Source organism: Trichinella spiralis (assembly GCF_000181795.1).
Source record: "Trichinella spiralis strain ISS 195 chromosome Unknown Scfld2, whole genome shotgun sequence".
Classification (NCBI taxonomy): Eukaryota; Metazoa; Nematoda; class Enoplea; order Trichinellida; family Trichinellidae; genus Trichinella; species Trichinella spiralis.
The window spans coordinates 572,124-598,249 of record NW_003526941.1 but is presented as its reverse complement, the minus strand read 5'-3'; the positions used below and the strand labels follow the sequence as shown (position 1 = coordinate 598,249).

At 32.5% G+C, this 26,126-nt stretch overlaps 6 protein-coding genes across 6 annotated transcripts; all 6 read left to right on the top strand.

The window, feature by feature from the left end:
- Positions 1 to 116: 116 nt before the first annotated feature.
- Tsp_02596 (elongation factor 2) lies at positions 117 to 3,714 on the top strand. Its single transcript, XM_003378874.1, has 9 exons — positions 117 to 270; positions 495 to 1,472; positions 1,546 to 1,741; positions 1,825 to 2,020; positions 2,295 to 2,414; positions 2,477 to 2,610; positions 2,673 to 3,432; positions 3,547 to 3,612; positions 3,652 to 3,714. Exons 1-9 carry the CDS (start codon positions 117 to 119, stop codon positions 3,712 to 3,714), a joined length of 2,667 nt encoding a protein of 888 aa, XP_003378922.1.
- Positions 3,715 to 5,855: 2,141 nt separating this feature from the next.
- Positions 5,856 to 6,263, top strand: Tsp_02595 (hypothetical protein). Its single transcript, XM_003378873.1, has one exon. The coding sequence runs from the start codon at positions 5,856 to 5,858 to the stop codon at positions 6,261 to 6,263; it is 408 nt and encodes a 135-aa protein (XP_003378921.1).
- A 6,958-nt stretch (positions 6,264 to 13,221) lies between these two features.
- Positions 13,222 to 16,328, top strand: Tsp_02594 (calcium/calmodulin-dependent protein kinase type II alpha chain (CaM-kinase II alpha chain)). Its single transcript, XM_003378872.1, has 12 exons — positions 13,222 to 13,229; positions 13,555 to 13,649; positions 14,107 to 14,161; positions 14,232 to 14,297; positions 14,377 to 14,449; positions 14,512 to 14,614; positions 14,693 to 14,776; positions 14,906 to 14,949; positions 15,611 to 15,814; positions 15,858 to 15,980; positions 16,057 to 16,140; positions 16,206 to 16,328. The coding sequence occupies exons 1-12, from the start codon at positions 13,222 to 13,224 to the stop codon at positions 16,326 to 16,328; spliced, it is 1,062 nt and encodes a 353-aa protein (XP_003378920.1).
- A 2,887-nt stretch (positions 16,329 to 19,215) lies between these two features.
- Tsp_02593 (hypothetical protein) lies at positions 19,216 to 21,885 on the top strand. Its single transcript, XM_003378871.1, has 5 exons — positions 19,216 to 19,348; positions 19,632 to 19,730; positions 21,192 to 21,388; positions 21,577 to 21,597; positions 21,850 to 21,885. The coding sequence occupies exons 1-5, from the start codon at positions 19,216 to 19,218 to the stop codon at positions 21,883 to 21,885; spliced, it is 486 nt and encodes a 161-aa protein (XP_003378919.1).
- Positions 21,886 to 22,554: 669 nt separating this feature from the next.
- On the top strand, positions 22,555 to 23,235 carry Tsp_02592 (calcium/calmodulin-dependent protein kinase type II delta chain). Its single transcript, XM_003378870.1, has 2 exons — positions 22,555 to 22,958; positions 23,115 to 23,235. The coding sequence occupies exons 1-2, from the start codon at positions 22,555 to 22,557 to the stop codon at positions 23,233 to 23,235; spliced, it is 525 nt and encodes a 174-aa protein (XP_003378918.1).
- A 1,575-nt stretch (positions 23,236 to 24,810) lies between these two features.
- Tsp_02591 (putative iron-sensing transcription factor 1) lies at positions 24,811 to 26,011 on the top strand. The gene is made up of 7 exons (XM_003378869.1): positions 24,811 to 24,816; positions 24,877 to 24,922; positions 25,028 to 25,071; positions 25,277 to 25,354; positions 25,480 to 25,519; positions 25,808 to 25,889; positions 25,996 to 26,011. Exons 1-7 carry the CDS (start codon positions 24,811 to 24,813, stop codon positions 26,009 to 26,011), a joined length of 312 nt encoding a protein of 103 aa, XP_003378917.1.
- Positions 26,012 to 26,126: the final 115 nt, after the last annotated feature.

The window sequence follows — 26,126 nt, the reverse complement described above, 5'->3', positions numbered from 1 at the left end:
AATATTGCAAGCAGTTATTGTTGCTTCTGTGTTGGTTGCATTCGTTGGTTCTGAGTTTGTTATTGTCCTTTCTGCAAAATCTTAGTTGCTCGATTGAACAAATCCAACTATAGAAGATGGTACATTTTACTGTTGACGAAATTCGTGCCCTTATGGACCGCAAAAAGAATGTGCGAAACATGTCGGTCATTGCGCACGTGGATCATGGAAAATCTACACTTACTGACAGTTTAGTCTCAAAAGCAGGAATTATTGCGGCGCAGAAAGCAGGTAATTTTCTTTGAATTTTAACTTAAAAACCAACTAATTCACAGGCGACCAAGAAATTTATCGGTTTAGGCTTTACTATTTTAAAGGTATCTATATTGTTTGTCTTGTTTATAGGATAGCTTGTATAAGCCGTTGTTTTCTTCTTTTTATCTCACATTTAGTTTAAATTTGGTTTCATTTAGCGTTTATGTTGGTGAATTTGTTTTCACTGTTTGTTCATTTAGGTGAAATGCGTTTCACGGATACAAGAAAAGATGAGCAGGAGCGCTGCATAACCATCAAGTCAACCGCAGTTTCGATGTATTTTGAATTGAGTCAGAGGGATCTCGTGTATATTCGTGGAGAGAATCAGATTGACTACGATGAAAAAGGAGGTTCTAAAGTGCCTTTTCCGGGGTTTTTGATCAACTTGATCGACTCACCCGGACACGTGGATTTCAGCAGCGAAGTGACGGCTGCTCTGCGTGTCACTGATGGCGCTTTAGTAGTTGTAGATTGCGTGAGTGGCGTTTGTGTTCAAACAGAGACAGTGCTGCGCCAGGCAATCGGTGAACGTATTAAGCCAGTTCTTTTCATGAACAAAATGGACCGCGCTTTGTTAGAGCTTCAGTTGGATCAAGAAGAATTGTATCAAACTTTTCAAAGGATTGTTGAAAATACAAATGTCATCATAGCTACATACGGAGAAGATACTGGGCCGATGGGTAACATCATGGTTGATCCGGCTGTGGGAAGTGTCGGCTTTGGCTCTGGGCTTCATGGTTGGGCTTTTACATTGAAGCAGTTTGCCGAAATGTATGCAGAGAAATTTGGAATTCAAGCGGAGAAATTGATGAAAAATCTCTGGGGAGATCGTTATTTTAATCCGAAAACGAAAAAGTGGACCAGCACCAGCACTGAGGGATCTAAGCGTGGTTTCAATCAGTTTGTTTTGGATCCAATCTTCAAAGTGTTCGATGCAGTGATGAATGTCAAGAAGGCAGAAACAGCGACTTTGTTGGAAAAATTGAATGTAAAATTGCCTGCAGACGAACGAGATTTAGAGGGAAAACCGTTGCTGAAGGCCATCATGCGTCGCTGGTTGCCAGCAGGCGAAACTATGTTGCAGATGATCTGTATTCATTTGCCTAGTCCTGTAACTGCGCAGAAATATCGAATTGAATTGCTGTACGAAGGACCCCAGGACGACGAAGCAGCAGTTGGTAATTTCTTTGAATTTATCCCTTTTTTATTTCGAAAAAATATGTTTTTTTCCAATTATAAAATGGAATTTAGCCATGAAAAACTGCGATGTGAATGGTCCATTGATGATGTACATAAGTAAAATGGTACCGACAAGTGACAAAGGACGTTTCTATGCTTTTGGCCGGGTGTTTTCCGGCAAAGTGATGACTGGAATGAAGGCGCGCATTCAAGGTCCTAATTATGTTCCTGGAAAGAAAGAAGATCTTTATGAAAAGGCAATACAACGGTAAATATTGATTCGTTTTTTTTCTGTTAGAAATTTCATTTTTTGTTAGAAAGTTATTATATAATTGTTTGACTTGTTTCCAGTACCGTTTTGATGATGGGCCGTTATGTAGAACCAATTGAAGATGTTCCGAGCGGTAATATCTGCGGTCTTGTAGGTGTCGATCAGTTTCTCATTAAGAGTGGTACAATTACGAATTTCAAAGATGCGCATAACATGCGAGTGAGTGAAAACGAACGTTCATTTAAATGCTTTTACCAGTGTCCAACAACAACAAGGGTTGTAGTATAAAAAGGTTATCTGATTGTTTGGCAGGTTGAACATATTTAAAAATGATTAAGGTTTAAGATTTTAAGAATGCATGTGCATGCAGTTTTTCTGATCAAGTAAGGTATACACGTTTGACGAAATTTTGGTTCTGAATAAAAGTTAGTGATTTTATTCCATAATTAATGTGAAAGTTTACAGCAGGGAGTATGTATAGTTCGCATATTGCTTATTAATGTTCTGTATTCTTTCAACGTTTGACACGTTGTTGTTGTTGTTGTTGTAGGTGATGAAGTTCAGCGTTAGTCCTGTAGTGCGGGTCGCAGTAGAGCCCAAAAACCCTGCCGATTTACCAAAATTGGTAGAAGGTTTGAAGCGCTTGGCGAAATCAGATCCTATGGTTCAGGTATGTTTTATTTGATTTTTTGTTTAATGAACCAGTATTTGATGAAACTTTCTTTTCTGTAGTGTCTGTTTGAAGAATCTGGAGAGCACATTGTCGCTGGTGCGGGCGAATTGCATTTAGAAATTTGTTTGAAAGATTTAGAAGAGGATCATGCTTGCATCCCATTGAAGAAGTCCGATCCCGTTGTTTCATACAGGTACATATTGTAATATTGGTATAATTTTATTTGAATTGTTTATAGTTTGAAATATTTTTCAGGGAAACTGTAGTGGATATTTCAAACCAGATGTGCTTGAGCAAGTCACCAAACAAGCACAATCGTATTTACATGAAAGCACAGCCAATGCCAGATGGGTTGCCCGAAGATATTGATAAAGGGGAAGTGAATCCTCGGGACGATGTGAAAACTCGTGGACGATTATTGGCTGAACGATACGGATACGACGTGAACGAAGCACGAAAAATTTGGTGTTTCGGTCCTGATGGCGGTGGCCCTAATATACTAGTTGATTGTACAAAGGGTGTTCAATATTTGAATGAGATCAAAGATTCTGTAGTGGCTGGATTTCAGTGGGCTACAAAAGAAGGTGTATTATGCGAAGAGAACATGCGGGGCGTAAGATTTGATATTCACGACGTGACATTGCACGCTGATGCAATCCACCGTGGTGGTGGGCAGATCATACCAACCGCTAGGCGTGTGTTGTATGCCAGCGTTTTGACGGCCAGTCCTCGATTGTTGGAGCCTGTCTACTTGGTCGAGATTCAGTGCCCGGAGACGGCGGTTGGTGGAATTTATGGCGTTTTGAACCGACGTCGTGGTCACGTGATTGAAGAGAATCAAGTCGCCGGTACTCCAATGTTTATAGTGAAAGCCTATCTGCCTGTGAACGAATCATTCGGTTTCACAGCGGATTTACGTTCCAACACTGGTGGTCAGGCTTTTCCGCAGTGTGTATTTGATCACTGGCAAGTTTTGCCTGGAGATCCATTCGATCCAAATTCACGTCCATATCAGGTAAGTTTGTTTATTTATTTATTTGTTGTTATTGGTTGAAGAGGTTTCGTTAATTCTTTTTCTAGGTGATTGCGGAAACCAGAAAACGAAAAGGTTTGAAAGAGGGAATTCCAGATTTGTCGAACTATCTGGACAAGTTATGATGTCGGTAGCATAGAGCTAGCAACTTTAACATTTATGGTATAAAAAGAGGATATTTATTTATTTTTATTTATGCAGAATGGTTTTCACCTCGCAATTCTGATATTGGATGGAATCGATGAAGCTAATGATGATGAATAAAAATCCTTAAACAATATGTTTTATTTTTTAGAAAGCAGTGAAATTTCACTGTTTTTTGCGCTGGTTGGATTTCATTGGGTAATTGTAGAGTAGTTCTATAGACCGGAGAAGGCGAATTGTGCGATTTGGTTTAAGTAAAGGAGTGAGTGGGGAGTCCAAAACAGTGGAGGCAGATCAATGTTGCACAAAATTTAAATAGTATTTCAATGAAAGAAAGTAAGTTTTCGCCAAATATGGTCAGCAAAAATTTTTCAATATATTGCATTTGGAAATAATATGCGTTGGAAAACTGTAAAGTTTGGCTGTGAAATTATTTATTTTTTCCATAATTTGCTAGTACTTCGAGTGGATTTGTGATTTATTTGAAAAGTTATGTTGGCTTTGGTATTGCATTTCAAGCATTGAACTTGACATTCAGTAATGAATTCTTAAATTGTTTAATGGATAAATTTGAAATTGAATTTTAGACGTTGCATGGAAGAGCGCATTTTTAGTCACTTTAAAAAGAGAAGCATTGAAAAATCAAAATGTCGTCTGTAATTAGAGGAACTCTGATTTATGCGCACAGTTTTGTTTAACAGTTGTCATTTTAAACGCCCAAGAATCGACAGCTTTTAATGGTGTTTTGAATAATGTATTGAAAAAGGATGAGTGATTAATATTTTTAATGATATAGTTTGTAGAATTTCTTGAATTTGAATTTATGAAGAAAAAATTATACACACGTACATATACATATGCATATAGACTTCACATGTTATTAAAGTTCTGTATTAATTCTATTATTATTAGATATTAAACCGGATGCCATCAAAGTTTACTGTACATAATTAAGTTGAACAATTGGCAAGATGGCTTGTTTGTTGAAATGTTGGGTTGAGTTCAGTTGTTTTGATTGTTATTTACTGTTGATGCGTTTGACATGTTCTGGCCGTAGAGAATAGTTGGGATGCGGCATATCGTTGAACGCGTAAATTGAACCTGCGAATCAAATTGGGCTGTCACAGGCAGCGGTGGTGCAGCGTCCGACGAGAGACACCAGCGAGCTGGCAACGACGTGCTATGCTCTGTGCAATGGCTGCTTTTTGAATTTGTCCGAGAAATGGTATTGCTGACCATGACGGCGTCGCCACCTGCGTCTACGAGATTCAGCGACAATTATGAGCTACGTGAGGAGCTTGGAAAGTAAGTGATTTGAATTTTTTTTTTGAATTGGCCAAGTTCATCGTCCTGCTGGTTCAATTTTTTTTCAAACTTTTCATGTAAAAAATTGAACAAGTCGATATAATGAGGTGTTAAAAAAAGGTTTTTTTTTGAAAAAATTATTTTTCTTTCTTTTGCTTTGTTATCATCATTAGATGTACTATACAGTCGATTCGAAGTGTGGAATTTGTTTTAATTTATTGCAAATGTCACATATCACTTCGATTTGTTCTGAAATATCAGATTTGATTCGAGTTGGGAAAAGTTTTAATTAATTAATTAATTGATTAATTAATGTTGATCATTTTGTGGAAAAGTGGAAATGCGTAGGCGGAAAAAAAGAGTGTATTTTGGCGGGATTTTGTTTTCGCGCCGTTGTCCGTGAAGTGCGAGGTGTTTGCGTGGTGTTTGTGGCGTTATATATCTTTGTGCAAGTGTTGTGTTGTGTTGTGTATTTCTATTTCGTTTTCCACTCCACTAAAAACTTCCTGACAAACGGAACAACATTTGCCGACAACAGTTGATTCGCGCAGTGTTGGCTTACTTGACAAGCAGGCGTTTCTTGGACAGATTGATCCTGTCCGAAAGAGAATCTAACTGATGCAAGAAAAAAAACATGATTCTATTATTCTTATGATAATATTTTATTATGATGTTTTATTGTCAATTTTTTTCAAATATTAATTTTCGTTTATTAACACCGAAAGGTAAATAGGTGGGTATTTTCTCGCAAACTTCGAACACTTCGGCGTTGACTAAGCGCGACTTCATCAAAGCTGCAGCTGTTTCATAGACGCAGGCAGGCAGGCAGACTTGCTTCTGCATGCATCTCCATCTACTTCTACTTTTATTTATATTCCTGCTTGCTGCTTATTGCTTCTTCTACATTTTCTTCGTCTGTTTTTTTTCTCAGTCTCTCTCTCTCTCTCCTATTTTACATGATTTGTGGTTTTGTTGTTAGAAATGGCGCCAAAGCGGCTCTTTGTCTCCTATTGACCAACAACCTATGCTGTGAAGCTTGCTCGCGTCAGCTTATTTTTCAATCAATATTTTCACGTAGTAGTAGTAGTGGTGGTGGTAGTGGTGGTGGTGGTGGTAGTAGTAGTAGTTGGATGACAACGACAAACGACCCTCGTTTTCGTGGTCATTGCAGCTTGCTTGCCTTATATGCCGTATTTAGCTTAGAGCTGATCGATCGTCTGTTTCAGTTGCGCTTTATGGGCTTGCTTGTTCATTCGGTATTTATGGGCGCCACTGTCGCTTGCCGCGCCATTCCTCAATTTCAATCACCTGCTTGGGCTTCTTTATTAAATAAAAATAACCCAAACTTATTACAAATAAATTGAATATAATTTTTGTTTGTCAAGCAATTCAAGAAAAAAAAATATCTTTTTAATTGCTAAGGTTTCTTCTAATTTTATATTCATTACACTATGAATATGTGGCCTTTTTTTAAAAAAAATCCTTCTTCTTTTTCATCTTTTTCGTATTACGGTTATGATTTTCCCTTATATTAAATGGTTAATTAATAAACTGCTGAAATGGTCAAATTGGGTAAATCAAGTTGATCGGTTATGATTGCTGAGGCGGTTAGGTGCGTTCAGAATTCTCTCACTGAAGATGAACAGAGCTTATTTTGTCATCATCGATTGGAATGAAATTTTCCTAAACACTGCACTTCTTATAAAACGAACTTTCCAAATTATTACCCAATTAGGCCAGAAATTTTCCATAATCATTTCAAATTATGAAGAAGAAGAAGAAATTATTCTTCTTCTGTATTGTTGAATAAAACTTTTACTGTTGTGCTCTTAGGGTTGGTTGGTTGATTTTGCTAAAATTTGCAAACTGCATTCATTCACTTGATGTGTCTCGTCTGCTTTGTGCTCAACAAGCAGGTTGTAAACTTACAAGCAACATGTCGCAGAATTGTCGACATTAATTGCTGTGTTCTTGGTTCTTCTTCTTCTTCAAATTATAAATAGCATATTTATTTATTTATTTATTTATTTATTCATGTTGTTGTTGTTGTTCAGCTTTGCTCTTTCTCTAACAATAACTATAGAATGTGAATATTCGATGAGTTTATCTTTTCTGAATACAACAACCTTCTACATAATGTCAGTTTATAGTTTTATTTATGAGTGAGAAAAATGGTTAGTTCGATTGTTCGAGTTTTTTCGTTTTTCAGTTTAAAATTTCGCTTTGCTCGTGAAATTTACCAAATGTTTAAGATAAAATCTGCACTTTTGTATTTTCGTGAATATGCTGCTGCTGCTGCAAAAGGTGAAATAAAACACAATAAGCGATGGTGAAAGTTGATCAAGAAATTCTAAATAATACATGAACGTGGATAATGGATATTTATCAGCAGTATTGTTCAGCATTATTATTAGAAATTTCTAGCGACTATCTATCTAATCCACTGACCCACTACATTGAGCAACGCGAGGGGGAATTTTTGACTGAATTGAATTTTGTTTATTATATATATATATATATATACATATACAATTGAAAAGTACCTAAATTTGGCGTATTTATCGTTTTCTTCTTCTGCTTTTTCTTTTTTTTTTAATTTCACTTTTGAATTGATGTTAATTCTGTGTAAAATCAATCAGTTGAGCTAGAAGCAACCATTTGTGAGAATGAATAGTTTTTAAAGTGAGTTATTGTAAAATTGTATTTTAATTGTAAGAGAATTTCACCACAAAATACCAGAAGCAAGATGAAGAAGAGATGGTTTTGATGATTTTTTCTGAAAAGCTAAAAGAATGTACATATATATATATTTGAATACGATTTTTATGCTTTACTGCTTCAGTTGTAGCATGTCACCTGCAAGTTTGAGAGGGAGAGGGAGAGAGCAATAGCAATAGCAGCAGCAGCGCGGCTTGTTGTTAAATTGTTGGCTAGCAGTATTTCACGTTAAGCAGTTATTGATTGTTCTTGTGATTTCAAGTGCTATTGTTTGCTGTAACTCTCTCTCTCTCTCTCTACAGCGGCTGTTGTCAAGTATCGAACAGCTTTGGAAAGTCGATGTTCTCCGCTCCACACCCGGTGGAATAGATCGCTTGTGCAACAAAGCGTACACAGTTGAGCTTTGGGGATCCGGTGATACCATGCGTTGATTTTATTCTTTCTTGATAAAAGCAAAAAGAAAAAAAAACAGACAACCGCTTCAACCATTATTGTGATTTTTTTCATGATAAAATTTCCATGCTCGATGATGATTTCCAGCTTATAATATTCCTTCCAGCTTATTCGGTTAGCCGCTAGCTTTTTCGTCGTCTTTTCTGTCAACGCTTGGGGCTTAATTTTCAATTTAATTTTAACGGCCAGTTTTTTTTCCCCATTTGAACAATCACTTTCGACGGTTGGATCTTGCATGACAACTTTGTACCCTAAATGGTGGATAAATTTATCAAATTTTTCTCTCATGATGATGATGATTTAGAAATTTCGACTAATCGACTTGGATTAGGGGTAGAAGTTTGTTTAAAATGATAATGGCAATTTTGGATTCACCTGTTTCACCAAAGTGACTCGAACATTTATCGACAAGCAGCAGCTATCATTAATGATGGAGATGGCCCATTAGAGAGAGAGAGAGGAAAATAGGATCGATGGAAATAACAGCCTTAACGGAGGGGAATGCAAATAATTCATCCAGTAATAAGATGGATGCTTGTTGAATCATCTGCATCACAGGTGTTAACTTATTATGCATACATTTGCCGCTTTGGCGGGAAGGAATCGTTAAACAACTCTGCACGGTGAAATGTTTAATGTTAGCCGTGCGGATTGGATGAAAGCTAATTTTACTAATGTTTTTCGCTGATGCATTTGACAAGCATTAAGAATGCTATTTTGTTCGGGTAAATTGAAGGAATCGACAGAAAATATCGAGCAATTTGTAGAAGGAGAGAGAGACAGAAGACACCAAGGTGGAGGAAAAGCTTTTGAAAAAAAAGAGAAACATTTGCTGCAAAAGCCTAGCTAGTTGTTTATTGTTGACTGAACATTATTTTTCAAACAATGGAAAGCAATTTTCAATAAAAAGTGAGATAACCAAAAATATATTGCAAGTGGTTGTTGTTATTATTATAAATAAATAAATAAATAAGTGATTGAGTATAAGGTGAATGCTAATGAAAATTGCGAGACAAATGTCAATTTTTATTGAATGTGACGGAAGATGGAGTGTGGAAAAATTGTTCAAAAGCTGCTTGCAGTGTCGTCATTTGTTTGTTGAGGCTTAACTTTTCGACAAGCCACATGCTTGAGGCAATTTTCAGGATATATTCAGTCCGGTTGTCAGAGCAGGATGGGAATTGAATAGGCGTGGAAAGAAGCAACCACAAAGATGTGAGAGAGAAAAGAAAGCCTTAATAAAAGCGTCGTATTCACGTTAACCAACAGAACAGAAGGGCTAAAGCAGGGCAGAGAGTGTTGTTTAGAGGGACAACAATATATTGCTAATTATTGTTAATTTAATAAATTAAATTGAAATGAAAAATCTTTCACACAATTCGTGTAGATGTAGTGGTTGTAACGATCGATGTTCGACAATCTAGAAATGTTTGTCTTTATAGCTTGTCTTTTCAATACTCTTCGCCAAAGCGAATTCAATGCTTCTTACTATATGTATATGTATACTATGTGCGATCGTTTCGGTTTATTAGCTGTTGATTCATCAATGCTTTGTCTTATTGGTGTTTACTTTGTTAATGTTTATTAGTTGATTGGCAATGAACAATTGAACCGCTTTTTGTTCAAATTGTGCATCTTTCTTGCAGTACAAATTATACAATTCAACGAAAAAGTATTGAAAACTTTTAAAAAGAATGAAAATAAAAATTGAACTAAAATATTTGCATAGGTGATGTAATTATAGCAATTGTTGTTGATTTTGTACATTTAGCGGATCATTTTACAACAGAATCAGTCGTCACTCACTATAATAATAGTAATAATAATTTTTATTATTATCATTAATTGTTGTTAACATTAGTGGTTTGCGATGCATTTTCACCTGCAATGCTTTATTTACTCGTCTTATTTGTTGTGAACATGCATATATGGTATTGTTTATTTTTAATGCATTTTTATAAAGAAAGAGCTGAAATATATTTTATTTTAACTTTGCTTTTTTATGAATAAAAGAATTTTTTACTGAATATTCTGAGCAGCAGCTTTAGTAGTTGCTTTGGAATTGTGATTTCAAAGTTTTAGTGTTTTCTGTGGTTTTAGCAAAACCCTTGTGCTTAGCTGTGATAAAAATATTAGTTTTTGAGAAATTAGAGAAGTGAGAGATGCTTCATTTGTAACATAGTATCTCGATTGAAGTTTCGGCTGTTCCAGAATGTCTAGACTTGATGTAATCTTAGAACTGTTTTTTTTTTGGTTTTTGGTTTTCTGACATTTGATCTGATTGTGATTTTTGCATTGCTGTGCAAATTTCAACCTTTCAAAAAATGTTTTTATGTTATTCATTTAACTTTAATTTTTCTGTTTGAAATGAAGGAACTGAAGCTTATTATTTATTTATTTATTATTGTCATTAGTGAAAATTTGAAATGATAACTTCGTGTCGTACTTTGTCTGGTGTACGAGATATTCAATTTCGGAGAGATGCATGTGTTTTTTTTAGTAGTGAGACTTTTGCTGACGTTTCTGACATTTTCCAAAGTGTATTGAGGAAGTTTTTCATCGAATTCTAGAAAATGTATATTTTTTTCCCAAAGTGTTGCCTACTAAAATTACAGTTGAACAATATTTGAAATGCTTGCAACTTGCAGAATGTCAGTAATCAAGCGGTCGTTGTAATTGTTGAGCTGAAATGTTGTACAAAGCTGCTGCTCATTTAAGTAAATAACGAAAATTTTCCACCATCATTAATTGTGTGCTTTATCTGAAGTGATTGAAGAAATTGATTCTATATTTTATTTATTTATTCATTTATTTATTGGTATTTGCGTTGGTCTCTTTTTTTTGTCTTTTAATTTAATTCTAATTATTTGAAATTGGAAAAGGGAATGAAAATATCCATTAGCTACAGAAAGACGATCCTATTGATATTATATATTATTAATGCAAAATTTGCATAATTTTGGAAAATTTTATTTACCATGTTCAATCAGATCAAATTGGTGAACAACAATGGCAGTTGAATTGAAAGAAAATTTGCATTCGGTTTTCAATTTTTCGAAACCAACCTACAATAAGCAACAAGAGCAATAGCAATAGATGAGACAACTTTATCGCATAAATAAATGCTTCTTGGTCCTTTTATCAATAATTATTTATTGACTTGTTTGTTTATTTTTTTATATTATTGATAGGTATAGTAGGTTAATGTGATCAAGTGCGAATGGAAGTGTAAAAATAAAATTGTATTTCTGATTGATAAAATCAAAAAGCTGAAAAGTTGATTTTGTCAGCTTTCCAGTTTTGCATGTCACTTCAGATTGGAATATTTGATAATAATATAAAATTCATTATTGGTTAAGAAAAGCTGAAATGAAATGAAATATTTTATATGTGTCAGTCTTTATTCTTTGCTGTTTTGTTGATTTGCAAATGCATTAGATTTCCAAAGCAGAAATGGACCATCACAATGTTACTGCATTATTAAATACTGACACTGACAGTCGAAAGTTGCGCTTTTACCATTAGCTTTCAATTAAGCATTTGTTGTTTACAATTACTTACTTGGTAGAATTTTGGGAGACATTTGAAAATCACTGTCAGCCAATAAAAATGTATTATTGTGTTGGTGAAAGTGTTGTTGTGACAATTATTTCAGCATATTGCACGTTCTATTTTTATGCTAGTAAACTTTTGAAATAAATGAAATATTTTTCATTTAATTTTCTGAATATAAACTTTCGATATGATTGTATTAGTTAAAATGAAAATGAAATCAATAAACATTTTTCTGACTGATTTTTATATAATTTAAGTTTGGCTTCTGCATAATTCTTGGCATTATATGTACATTTTCATTTGTTTCTTTTGAAAAATTTTCACTATTCATCAATTTAGGAAGCCATTTTAGAATTGAGAAAATTCAATTCACAACTTTTCAATATGAATCAATTTATATTTATTCATTTATTTTTTTGAACATTATTCTATTTTTACTTTATCATGTTGTTGATTTAATTTTAATTGCATTGTGCAGCTGTAGAATTTGCTTATTGAGAAACGAAATTCACTTCTCAAAGAAAGATCTAATCAATAGGAAGAAGCATTTATAACAATATTGTTAAATGAAGTTAAAATTGATAAAACTCTTCTGCATCTGAGTGACTTTTTAAAAAAAAATTATAATTTCATCAGATATTCTGAGGCACACGTGTGTATGCTTTACGAAATCATGACTTTGAAAATGATCGAAACTAATCACCAAGTTAATTGCTCATCCATCCGGCTTTAATTGTTTTTCGACTTTCTGCCAAGAATTATTGTTCGCTACTCCATTCATTGTTCATTATTGAAATATTGCTAGATTCGTGTAATGAAATTATTCATTAATTGAAAATTTGATTTTCAATTCTAACATTATGCTTCAGTAATGGTACGTGTCATTTGCCGCTGCTATTGACATCTCATATTTCAATGAAATAAATTTGAATCGAATTTTCAAAAATCATCCATTGTGCATTCTCGTCGAAATGTATGATTCTACCTAAAGATTGAGAGATGAGATTGCTTCTAAATGCAAATTTTGAATGTCTGTCCACTTTGGTAGACAGTTTAGTTGAAGCAGTGTTGAAATTGAATTTCGCTTGTCGGCATCCCAGAAGACGTGCCCAAGTCAGCTTGGTCTACAATTCAATTTAATTAAAGATAAACGGCCGAATTGGTCAGTTGACACGGATATTGAACAATTGAATGACTAACTGTACATGTGTTGTTGTTTTTATTAAATTTCCATTTCACAATAGCCGATTATTCGCAGACGGTGTCAACCGATTTTTGCATTTACAAATGAAAATTCAATTTTCATCACTTCTCAACTTTGTCTCTCGAACTCTCAACAACACCAAGAGATGTATAATTTATTAGACTTTATTGAAATTTTTTATTTTTCAATTTTTTCTGTTTTAATATCGAAAAACGAATTGACGAGAAAAGGTGCCACATTTCAAAGCATCTGAGCAAAATAAATCATAGTGCTGTTTGCATTTTGGGATTAGGCAAATGGGGAAGGGTGTTTGAATTGATCCGCCTGATTTATCAATTCAATTTAATTTTGTCTTGTAAATGAGCTACATTAATTTCCACAGTAGTATTATAATGATTTTGTAAATTTCATGCAAAAATTAATTTCACTTATCTAGTTTTTGGTTATGTGCAGTGATATATTTAAAGGGTTTTACAAATTTACTTGAAGAATATGTATTCGATTCTATTCTGTTGTATTTAATCAAATGATGTCATCTTTAGAAATTTTTTGTTTTATCTTTTCAAAGTGAATAGATTGTTTGTTTGTTTCAATTTCAAGCTTTCTGTAAATAATTCTTTATTCTCTCATCAGACGTGTGAACCGCAGTGTTTTTCTCACCTTTTGTAAATATTCAAAAAGTTAATTTTATTTATATTTTTAATATAAAATATTTTCAATTTCAGAGGTGCCTTTTCTGTAGTCAGAAGGTGCGTTCAGTCATCAACTGGACTTGAGTTTGCTGCCAAGATTATCAATACAAAGAAATTATCTGCAAGAGGTATATATTTATCAGACTTTTCTTTTAAATATTATGATAGTTAATGGTGTATGCACTTTGTAAAATACTGGCTTCTCTGCCTTACTACAATTTGATTAAATTTCACTTACTAGTTTCATATCAATATGATGATTGTGATTAGCATTTTATCCAAACTTTGCAGTGCTATAATATAATTGATTGAATAAAATGCATCTATTTTGGTTATTTTCATTAATTAATTAAAAGTAATTGCTGTTGCAGTTATCATTTCTTTTCATTTTGGAAAAAGCATTCATTATATTTACAAAGTTTTACATTGCAAAACCTGTGTTCACTTCACTTATTAAATTAGATTTTCAAAAATTGGAAAGAGAAGCTCGAATTTGCCGCAAACTACAACATCCAAATATAGGTTTGTTTATTATTGCATGTACATGTTTTTTAAATTAACATTGAAATATATTTTATCTTATAGTGCGCTTGCATGATAGTATTCAAGAAGAAGGTTTTCATTATTTAGTATTTGATCTGTAAGTGTTAATGATAAATTCTTTGTACATGAGTGTAATTTTTATTATGTATATTTGTAAAATATTTTAGCGTGACCGGTGGTGAGCTATTTGAAGATATCGTTGCTCGCGAGTTTTACAGTGAAGCAGATGCGAGGTATTTTTTACACTTTGAAATTTCACTCCAGTTTTTGCTTTGTCTTTTTTGTCGAAAGATAATTCATTTTCAATTTTAGTCATTGCATACAACAAATTCTGGAAAGTGTGGCATACTGTCACGTGAATTCTGTGGTTCATCGTGATTTAAAAGTACTTTATTTTTAATTTTAATATATTTTCAAGAAAAAGTCGTATTTACTTTTTACTTTTAGCCGGAAAATTTGCTCTTAGCTAGCAAAGCTAAAGGTGCAGCGGTAAAATTAGCCGATTTTGGACTTGCTATTGAAGTGCAGGGTGATCAGGAGGCTTGGTTTGGTATATTATTTTTCATCTCTCTCTCTATCTCTCTCCTCTTTCTAATGCTTGCTCATCAAATGTTAATACTCTGCTAAGGTTTTGCTGGTACTCCGGGATATCTTTCTCCGGAAGTGTTAAAAAAAGAGCCTTATGGAAAACCAGTGGATGTTTGGGCTTGCGGTAAGTTTCATTTTGAAATTATGATTTTCTTTTTTACTCTTTTATATTGTTTTTTAGTTGTTAATTCTGTTATTGAAAATGCACATTTATTTTTTATTTATGAAAATAGTTTTTTAATCTATTTTGAAGTTATGCATCATATAGTAGCTAATTATAACCGTTTCAGTGCATCTGTTATTAATGAATAAATGAATGTTAACAGCAGTATAATTTACGACGTCTGAGAAATTGACATTTGATTTTTTTTAATTTAAATATCGCATTATGATGTGTAACTGTTGTTGTAGTTTTTATGTTCCAGGGTGAGCATCAATCAAATGTCGAATAATATGTCATGGTTGCTAAGAAATCACCTTTTTGAAGGAAATTTGTTTTCAGTTTTAGAAATAAGTTTCATAACTTGTAATTAATTATATTCATTGCACGGTTGTATAGTTTCATTATTATTTAGAAGTTAGCATTTTGAAAAGGCAATTTATTGGCAACAGTTATTTTATTTAAAAGCATAATAATGTTAATTTGTATTTTCCTCCTTGTCATATGCTTAGCTTAGGGTTTCAGTTGTTCAGCGTGAGCTGTTTTAGTACGTGCAGTAGTGCCGATAATGCAGAGCTTGCGATTTGTATATTTGCAATTAATGTGCCTATTTGCTCACGTGAATTGCATCAAACCATGGCATTAAGTATCATTTTAAAGTTGTGCAATAGGTTTTGAAATAAATTTAGATGTTCTATTGGCTTTTAGTGCAAATTCTTTAGGACATATGTATTTATGTATATATATATATGTGTGATGAAAAAAATATATGCATGAATTTAATTATTGAATTTTAAGAAAGAGATACATTCTGATTTGATGAAAAAATGTTATCCTAGTAGCTATAAATTGGAAATGCAGATTTTAAAGCAGATATTTTTTGGTAATTTAGGCGTTATACTTTACATACTTCTCGTTGGTTATCCGCCATTTTGGGATGAAGATCAGGGGCGTCTCTATGCACAAATCAAACAAGGATCATATGACGCAAGTTATTGTTTCGTCATATTTCCTGAAATATTGTTGAATTATTATTCTGTTTTAGTATCCTAGTCCAGAATGGGATACGGTCACACCAGAAGCTAAAAATTTGATTAATTGTATGCTCACCGTAAATCCAAGGAAAAGAATCACCGCCGATCAAGCGTTGAAGCATCCTTGGATATGCGTAAGAATTATCGGCTAACTTTATTATTACAATGGGTTGTTTTTTGTATATTTGATTTTTTTCATTTTTAATTTAGCAAAGAGAACGTGTTGCCGCTTTGGTACACAGGCAAGATACGGTGGATTGTTTGAAGAAATTTAATGCCAGACGTAAGCTGAAGGTATGTATTTTCCGTTGTTTTTCTTTATCCTTTTGCATTAAACTTTTTTTTCTTTCAATTGCTAGGGCGCTATATTGACAACGATGATTGCTACACGAAATCTGTCCAGTAAGTTTTATTTTATTCATTATACTGCAATTGGTAATAGGAATTTGTTTGCATTTCCTTGCACACAACATGCTAGATGATTCACTGCTCTTCTGTTATAAAAAGCAAATCTTGTTTCTTCTTCTTATTCTTTTATCTGGCTGAAATATTCCGACGTTCTGTATTATTTTATTTTGCTCAATAACTGTCGATTATTTTTAAAAATTATTTATTATTTCATTTTTTATTTTTTCTTGAAAAGCTAAATTCTTTCCGACTTTCAGAAATCAAAAATTCTGCTAGTTCTGATATTCACGCCAACAAGTTGTCACAGGTGGACTCAAGTAAGATTCTAGTGTTTCTCCTGCGACTAACCACCTACCCTATTCATGCTTAGCTTTTTATCATTAGCAAAATTGCTTTTGCAGTTGAAGCTTTTTTTAAAATGGGCTGTGTGCATTTGCTTTGCGTGTATTTTGAGCATGTCTTTTCTGGAACAAAGTTATTTTTTACTTTTTCGTTTATTGAAATAGTTATGAGAAGTAATTTCGGATCATAGGTTTATTTTATTGATTTAAACTTCTCTTTAAACATGGAAATTTGACAGTAATTTTTTCGTGTAATAAATAAGTATGCTACTAAGCAGATGGAGTCTTGTCGTGTTGTGTTTTAATTCAATTTTCGTAAATATTTCATAACATAAATAATGAACATTATTATAATCTTATCAAGCGGTCAAAATTGTTTAGAATTTTGTTATTTATTATACTGGAAAGAAATTAATTTTTAAGGCGACACTGGAATTTTTATTTTGACATTCATACAATCCAAAAGTAAAACCGAAAAAAATTGTGAAAGAAACCCTATGTTACCTTTTCTAGGTTTCTTGTTCTAGCTTTTAAATGAATAAGCACATCGATGTATTTATTCGCAGCATTTGTATTAAATCACTTGTAATAAATAATTCTGTCATTTAGAATTCTTTAGTGAACGACAATCCAGTGAATGAAAGGCAATTTTAAAATGTTGTGATGTAATTTTATCAAAAACAGAGAGATGCAATTTTATTAAACTATGCTTGTGATGGCTAGGATGAATCACTTGGGATATTGTTTGCATGTATTGGCTTGATGAAGATGAAATACTTTCACAACGATGTCACCGAGTTGTTTATAGGCAGGCCGTTTGTTGGTTTGGGAATTTCAGCTCTCGAAAATTATCAGTGTTTTACTGGTTCAATATTTTTGCTTTGTATCTGAAATATTAGACAAAATTAAATTTTTCTTTCAGAACAAATCAATTTGTTCAAATTTTGAAGTTTTGTTCAAAGAAGTAATTCCATAGCTGATTATCATGTCATTTCTTTTCATTAGCAGTACAAACACAGTTATAAATTGCTTTGATTTTAATATGACAGTTATGCTAAAAAGGACTATGGAGTGTTTTTTTGCAGTGATATATATATATATATATATAAGTTTTTAGTTAGTTAAAGTGCATTTCATTGCTTGTTTAGTGTAGCATGGCTTTATGAAATAGATTCAAACTTGTTTATACGGTTATTTTTGTGAGTTTCAATAAAATTTTGTTGAACAGGTTTTTGTTAACTAATGTATTTTAAATGTTTTTAACAAATGATGAACAAGCACTAAATTGGACAGTCATGAATCAATCAGTATATTGTGCTGTTTTCAGTAAGCTCTAACACGCATCCATTAACAATGTTTAAAGGTGAAGTTCTGTGAAGGTTTAAATTTTTCCGACGTGTTAATCTAGTTTTGTTTAATTTCTTTCTGTAAAGTTGAAATTTTAATAAGCATCAAGATTATGCTTGTAGAATTGCACATAATTGAAATTGCTCTTCATTTTGAATACAAAAGAAAAATTCCACTTTGATCAATTGTTTCTCTTTTTAACCTTTAATGTCGCTTTCAAATAATAGAATTATATGTATAATTTTAAATTTTATAGCTCAACATTTGTGCGAATAATATTGAAAGTAATATTTAAAAAGCATTGTCTCTATCTTGTTCATTATGTGTGAAATTAAATCCTAAAAGTATTATTGTTCGAGTAGTATTGAAGTTTATAATAAAGTATATATTGCCTGAAATGTAAAAATATCCATTGACTTTTTGGAACGATTGAAGCGCTTCTATGTGTCTCACTGATGACAAAGTCGTGTTTTTAACGGCTTGGATTGATTTCAAAATGACGAAGCACTATTGAGCAACATGTTATTATCATTTTAGTCAGTGAAAGGGAAAAAATAGACAGAGAAAGAGAGATTGAGAGAGGAATTTAGGCTAAGGTAGAGAAAGCGAGCTAGAAATATAGATATTGGTAGAGCAAGAATGAGTATGTCTGTGTGTGAAAATGAGTTATTCTATTAGAATAAGAGAGAAGGATAGGAGAAAGAAAGTGAGAGGGAGATAGAAATTGATTCGAAAAAGCTTTTGTTTATTTGTTCAAATTTGGTTTGATCATACAATAACTGTGGCCTATTTGTTATTATACTGTAATATGGCAGTTAGTTTGGTAAAATTTGCCAGATAGACAGATGGTCACGCCCACCTGATATTTTGAAAACGAATGTCCGTCTGCTGGCCAGCCGGCTGTTTTGGTCGAACCAAAATTATTACTCGTAAGTAAATCAGCTAGAGAATGCTGAAACTAGCTTAGATTGGCGAATATTTCGAATGCAAATTAAGTAACTTTGACGAATCCAACATCTCGCTTTTGCACTGATGATTTCTGGGTGCAGTTGGCGAAGTGCATCGATTGCAATCAGCAGTTGCGTTTTCGCTTGCACGTCATCTTCCACACCAGCAGCAGCAATGTTGTAGTGTTAGAAAGATTGACGAGAAGTGATCAGGCTAGAAGAAGAGAGAATGAGAGAGGGAAAATGAGCTGGAGAGACGGCATCGCGTTAAGAAAATATTACAACCATGAATTGGTTCTGCTTCTTTCTTCCAAGCCTCATGCGAGATGTTGCTTGATTTTTATGCGTTTACGATTGCCATAATAGCTTTGGTGTTGTCGTTCTTTTGGAATCACTGTTGTACTACTGTACTCAGTTGGTTTGCAAGTGTTGGAATTTTTCTATACAACGCTGCGACAGGTGCTCATGCTGGGGACTAGACAGAGGCCAACTTTGCATATTATGCATGCTGATTGTGTTATTGTTCTCAGGATTGAAATGTTTACCTGAAAAAAAGAAAAATTTCATTGCTTTTTCATTTCATTTCTGTCTTGTTTGCTGCAGTCAAATCCCAGCTTGCTGCTTTTTTAGAAAAATTTATCCATTATTCTTTGTTTCTTTTTATAATTTTAATTTTTTAATTTCATCTTTTAATTATTTCTTATTTTTGTATTATTTGATGTTTTTCTTGTTATTTTGTTAGGTCGAGCTCTGGGCGTCAGAAAGGATGCTGGGACAGCGGTCAAAGATTCTACAGAATCATCTTCGCATACTATTGATGAAAACGAAACCGACTTAAAAGGTTAGTCATCATATTTTAATTTACTTTTTGATATTTTTCCAGCCAAGATTTTATTACGTTTTAATGAAGTCAAATTAATAATTATCTCTCTTTTTATCACTGAAATTCATTCTTATTTTTTTGGAGGAAAACATTTTTGATATAATAGATGAAGTTTTGAAAATGAGAAGGCAGAAAGAATTTGAATGGAAAGGACAGAGAATAGATTTAAGTAGATGAGTTGTTGTTTTTACATTTACTGCTTAAGAATTGGTTTTTTATAATAAGTAAGTTATTATCATTATAATGATGCATTTGACAAGCAGATAAGAGTGTATGTATTAAAAGGCAGCTAATGATGTCAAATGGATTTTGTAATTATTAACTTTTGAAACTTTTGTAAAACAGGGCATGTCTTAAATAAATAATACGTGGAATAAATTCCACAATGTATCTGTAAAAACGGAAGTGAAAATTACTTGAATGTAACAATGATAAATTATTTAATCTTTACGACTAATTAGCTGAATAACAACACCTTTATCTAAAAATGTGCCCAAAATGCTATCTGAATAATATAAAGTTAAAAGTGAGATTAGATATCTTTGTAATTTTTTTTATCACAGTAATGTGTAGCTTTTTCAATTGTAATTAAGTTAAAAACTTCTAAATTAGTATGGTATTTCTCGCTCTGCTAAGCATATGATGATTTTATTTATTCTAAAATAATGATTATTGAATTGCTGTTATTTCTATTATTATTAATATTATTCATTGTTGGTTTTGTTAGTTAATGATGAATAGAAAGCGAAAATCAATTTATTATAAATTTTAATTATTGATAAGTTTGAATGCTTATGTATTCCACTTGCCATTTCAACTTATTGTAGGGTCAGTAAAGTTGATCAACCATGGTGATAATGTTAAATATTTAGTTTTCGAATTCCTTTTTTACATTCATTTTGAAGTGTTAGTTTTTAAAATCAACAGATGAATATTCAAGAATGCCTTTTGCAGTAAACGCATGACATGAATGAAAGCATAAAAAATTAAAGTATTGAAGTGAAATAGCAGCAGTAAAATGAACTTGTTGAGTAGAGCATTTTTTAGGGAAATTCTTGAAATGACTTTTCTTCTAGTGCTTCTTATTGCCGCTTTGATAAGAGCGACTGCTATCAATTGATGTTTCCGTTTACATTCAAAATTTTCCTATAGCTGTTTATCATTGTTTTATCGATAAAATAAGCAAATGCTAATTAAGATAGATGTATGCTATTGCAGATACAGCATTCCATGATAAGTATGCAGTATTTAGTTGCTTTTAACATGATAAATTATGAATGAAAAGTGCTTTATTGAAAATAACTTATTGTTTAAAATAATAATGTATGAAAGAAATTCATGTTAAGTATTTAAACTACTTTTATTTTCAAACGTTTTTGTTTGTCGTTAATTATGATCACTATATAATTTGTGGCTCAGGTTTGAATCTAAAACATGAAAATACGGTAATTCACGTCGAACATCCAAATGCAGTTGCGGAGCGTACTTGCTCGCAAACGACACCAACTTCTCCGACCAGTGAGTTTGAACGGAGTGTCTTTGTCATACCTTTCACCGATAGCATAGAAATTTCATGCCTGTGTGTGCCATATAGAACTATCGTTATTGTTTTCCCGGTTATATATATATATATAGTTTGCCTTTTAGTAGTAGTTTTGTGCATTGCTCTTTTATAAATTGCTTGAACTAAAAATGCACCGTTTTGTAATTTCTGCTTTTCTATTTATGTCGACTTTACTAGAAAAGTGCTTTTGTTTACATTATTTTTAGCAAAAAGAAAAAATCTTTATTTCAGAAATTTTAGAGACAGCGATATAATCTGAAAGTATCAATAACTTTATGAATTGTTTTTTGTAAATTGTACTTTTTAGTTTAGAAAATGGAAGTTGCATTTCAAATAATACAGCTTGATGTTTATCATGTTGATTGATAACTGAGAAGCTGATGCAAATGATAGGAAAATTGAAATCTTACGACATTTTAGTATCTAAGATAATTTTCTGAGTGGGATTCGATTTTCAAATGCATCTTCAAATATTAATACTTTTGTTTATATTATTCAGAATTATGCTTTCAGTGCACTGAGCAGCTAAGTAACGCAAAGAATAGGTAAGCTGATAGCATGCTAAATTATTATTATTTTATTTTCAAATGTATCTTATTGAAACATCCAGCATTATTCAGCAGCGGCACCTGTTTCTGTTTCGCTAGTTGATTTTTCAATTTCACGAAAATAACAGAAAAAGTGATTTAAGAAGTTACTTTGACTAATGTATGGTATGTGATATGTATAATAAAGTTTGTTTGTACATTTAAACGTTGCCGGGTTGGTTAAAATTTTTTCATTTAGCAGCATTACGTGGATGAAGTAGTTTTTATTTTTAAACGTATCAGTTTTGAAATGTAAAATTGTAGAAAAGCTACATAGGTAGCTATTGAAAGTGTTTGAAACGACATTGTTGTAAATTTAATTGAAAATTTTGATATGAGGTTTGCTATTGCAAAAGTAGATGATAATCTCTAATGGAACACAAATCACTTTCTCATGTAAATGCTGCATCGTGTGAATGATGTATGTTTGTTGTTCTTCAACTGTTTAGCTTTTCATGAATGCAAGCGAATAAATGAATTAGCATTGTTTGACGCTTTCTTTCCCGGTAGTATTTTTAGAAAAAAAAACTATGCATGCGTTGTTTTTCAAAATTGGTAAATAATTACGTATGGAAAGTGATCATTTTAGCCAGAAAACGAGAAATTATTAAATTGACGGAAATTCTGCTTGATGCCATTACCAGATCCGATTATGATGTTTATGCGTAAGTTGGCGCCAATATGTTGTTGCTCTGTTCGAATCGGTCCACTGAGATGGCGTTCTGCTATATCTTCTTGTAGAAAAATGTGCGATCCGAATATGACCTGCTTCGAGCCGGAAAGTTTGGGAAATTTGATTGAAGGCATGGATTTCCACAAATTTTATTTCGACCATAGTTTGTCGTTTTGTGTTCTTTTTTTAATGCTTCTCTTCATCACTGTTCAACAATTATCCTCTGTAGAAGAAGTCTGCTTTTCCGGCCAATTGCCTGGGAAGATGAACTGCAAAACAACACTGCTCAATCCACATGTTCACGTGATGGGTGATGATGCCGCTTGCATTGCCTACGTTCGACTTACCCAGTACATCGACAGGTCAGTTAGACAGTTATTTATTTCTTTATTAATAAGATATGGAAAATGTTGAATAAAAATTGTTGCCAATAAGAAAAGATTCTATTTTTTTCTTGCTTTTGCAATTATGATACTATCTGGTTTGTTTTAATTGAGTGCTGTCTGATTTTGATTCAGAAACAGAGAAGCTCAGTCACAGAAAAGCGAAGAATCTCGCGTTTGGTGGAGACGTGATGGGAAATGGCAGTGCGTCCATTTTCATCGCTCCAACGTGTGTTTTCATCGGGATGCACTGTGATAGAATTTGATTTGTGAAATCAAAGCGCACAGACAAGCGCTCAGTGTTGGAAATGGCGATTTATCTATCATTTTAGACTGAAATATTATCCATTTGCCCACCATTGCATTATTGTTCCGGTGTCGAAGCTTCAATGGATTGCAATCAACGATCGATTGATTCAACGATTATTGTCTGTTTATTTATTTTTCAATTCTTCTTCTGCTATTAATTGAAGAAAGTGAAACTGAATCTCTGCATAGATGTAGGAATGTATTTTTCTTTTTGACATTGTGAAACATCGTCGTCGTCACAAAATAAATCTGCCTTTTCCTGCTTATTTATTCAACTTTTTCTTTTTTTTTAAATCATATTTCTTTTCAATAATTTTTAGTTGCACAATTTTACCTTATCGTAAGTAAATAGATCGACGTTTCTCTTGTATTTCAAATTTTCATTGTCATCGTAATTTGGATTGTTTGTTATGCAAATTTAACTGATTTGCGAAGATTGTTTGTTATCTATCTTCGTTCGATCTGTTTCTTTTGCTAGTCGAAGTATTTCTTATTGTTGCGTTGAAATTGTACATGCCATTCGTATATTTATATTTCATTTTATCAATTATTCAATTTGTTCGATTATTCATTTGATTTATGCGTATATATCACAGCCCAACTCTAATCGGTTCATGATACGTCGTGATCACCGCTGAGCTATTTAGTATTTTCTTTTACTTCGTGGACTTCGTGAATTATCGTCTGTTTCTGTCTGTGTTCAAGTAATATTCTTTATTGTCTGTGAATATTTTTCCTGTGATAGAATTTATAAAAAATGTTCAATAGGCAATTTTTTTCCTTTGTTGTATTTCCCTGTTTTGCAAAGTATTTTTAATTTTAATTCGTTAACTTAGCTTTGCATATAAAATGTCAGTTGTCCATCCATCTGACATTACTAAACGATTTTTTTTAGTTTCCAAATGACCGTTATATTGTTGCTGAACATTAGTTTTACTCAAACGATGTACGTAATTTCTTTATCCATTTTGATTCGTTGTGCTTGTCATATTTCTACACACTTCCATCAACAATTTTTTAAAATTTCATATAATATTGTGCACGATTGCAATTATTACATTGTATTAAATGAATCAATCTGTTTTTCAGTTGATTTAAAATGCAACAATTGGTAGAAACAGTATATTTTATTTCATATTGATTTGCTGTTATAATAATAAGCCATAACTAATACTGTTATAAATAAATACAGGCCACTGATTATGGGAAACGTAATGACAGCTGATTAAAAGTAAATTCGTGTGGATTAATTTGCAAAATGTATATAATTTTCAATTATGAATGGATGAAAATATATGTCAATAGTAAACCATGCAAATTTTTAACGCCATTATTACTTACTGTGAGCGGTTAGGTTATTTTACCGATGGCAATTTTTATTTGCATAATGCATCTCTGAAATCTTACTGAATCGACCGTTGAAATTTAATTAGTAATCTGTTGAAGCAGCAGTATGTGACCAGCGCTTTTCCCTCTCTGCACTAAGTGATCTACTTCATTCATGATGCTGTATATATTCTTTATGAAAGTAAATTTTATTGCTCAGATATTTTTTACATAAATTCTTTTCTATGCAATCTATTTTTAGATATATTCAGATGTTTTCGACTTGTTTTCATCAATTAAAAATTACAGTAAGCAATGAATTATTTTTCTTTTCAATTATTTAAAAAAACTATTATTTTCAATATGTCAAATTTGAGATGTTTTGAATATAAATGATAATTTCTATTTTACAGATTGTCGATCATCAAATCATTTTTTTATTTGTCCAAATATTTCAGTTTGTCAAATTGCTAATTTATTAAGTCCGCGTAGTAATATAATTTTGAATTGTATGCAAACTTGCAAATAAAAACGTAATAAATTCTGTTATTTAATAAAACGATTTTACTGTACTTAGGCCTCCAGCAAGCTATTACTGAATGAAAAGAAGGTTGTTTTACTAGAGGCAAAGTAGTTTGCTAGTTGTATAACTTTTTTTCTAGAATGTCCTTCATTCATGCACTGGAATTCACTCAGTCGATGGTCACGGCAGCGCGTGGTTAACTCCACCATCATCAATAGTGAAAAGATAAGTTTTTTTTTAAATTATATGGGTGATATTCAATGCATGCTATTTGCATGACTTTGCAAATTGAAACTAATGGATACTAATACGTGCAATTGATACGTAAATTTTAAGATTTAGGAGAAATTAGCATCACCTACACCGCTGAAATCGAACGGAGGTAAGTAAAAAAGTAAAGAATCAAATGCACTGTTATTCGTTTTTATCTAGTTGTTTCATAACAAACATTATTTTTATAATGTTATTCAGATCCTTGAATTCTCAAAGAATTCGCTACCCAACTCGCTATTTGTAAAAAATGCTGTTAGATGGGTTTTTGCTTTAATTTCTTATTTTTTGCTTTTTAGGTTTTATTCCTATCAGATTTATTTAGATTTCAATTTCAGGTAAGTATTTTTTTTTGTTTTTTTTTTGTTTTCTGAATTAAGATTTAAATGAATTGTTTTAGAATTGGTGAAATGTAACCAGAACAGTTTGGGACTGAATGAAAAAGCTGCTTGTAACACGTTGAATTCAAGTGAGGTCTCCAGGTAAGTTTTTTTACAGCTAAAATGTTTTAGTTCTAGATGTACTTGATCGAAATGATTTATCGAAAAGCACTAAATATTTTTAAACTCAGGTAAGTAATTTTTTAAGTGACTCCATTTTATGAAAAATTCGAATGATTCCAAATGGAGGGAACAGACGAGAGTATCAGCATAAGTGGAAGTGGAGAGGAGAGGGGAGGAGAGTATAGGTGGAGAGGAGAGGGGAGAAGAGTATAGGTG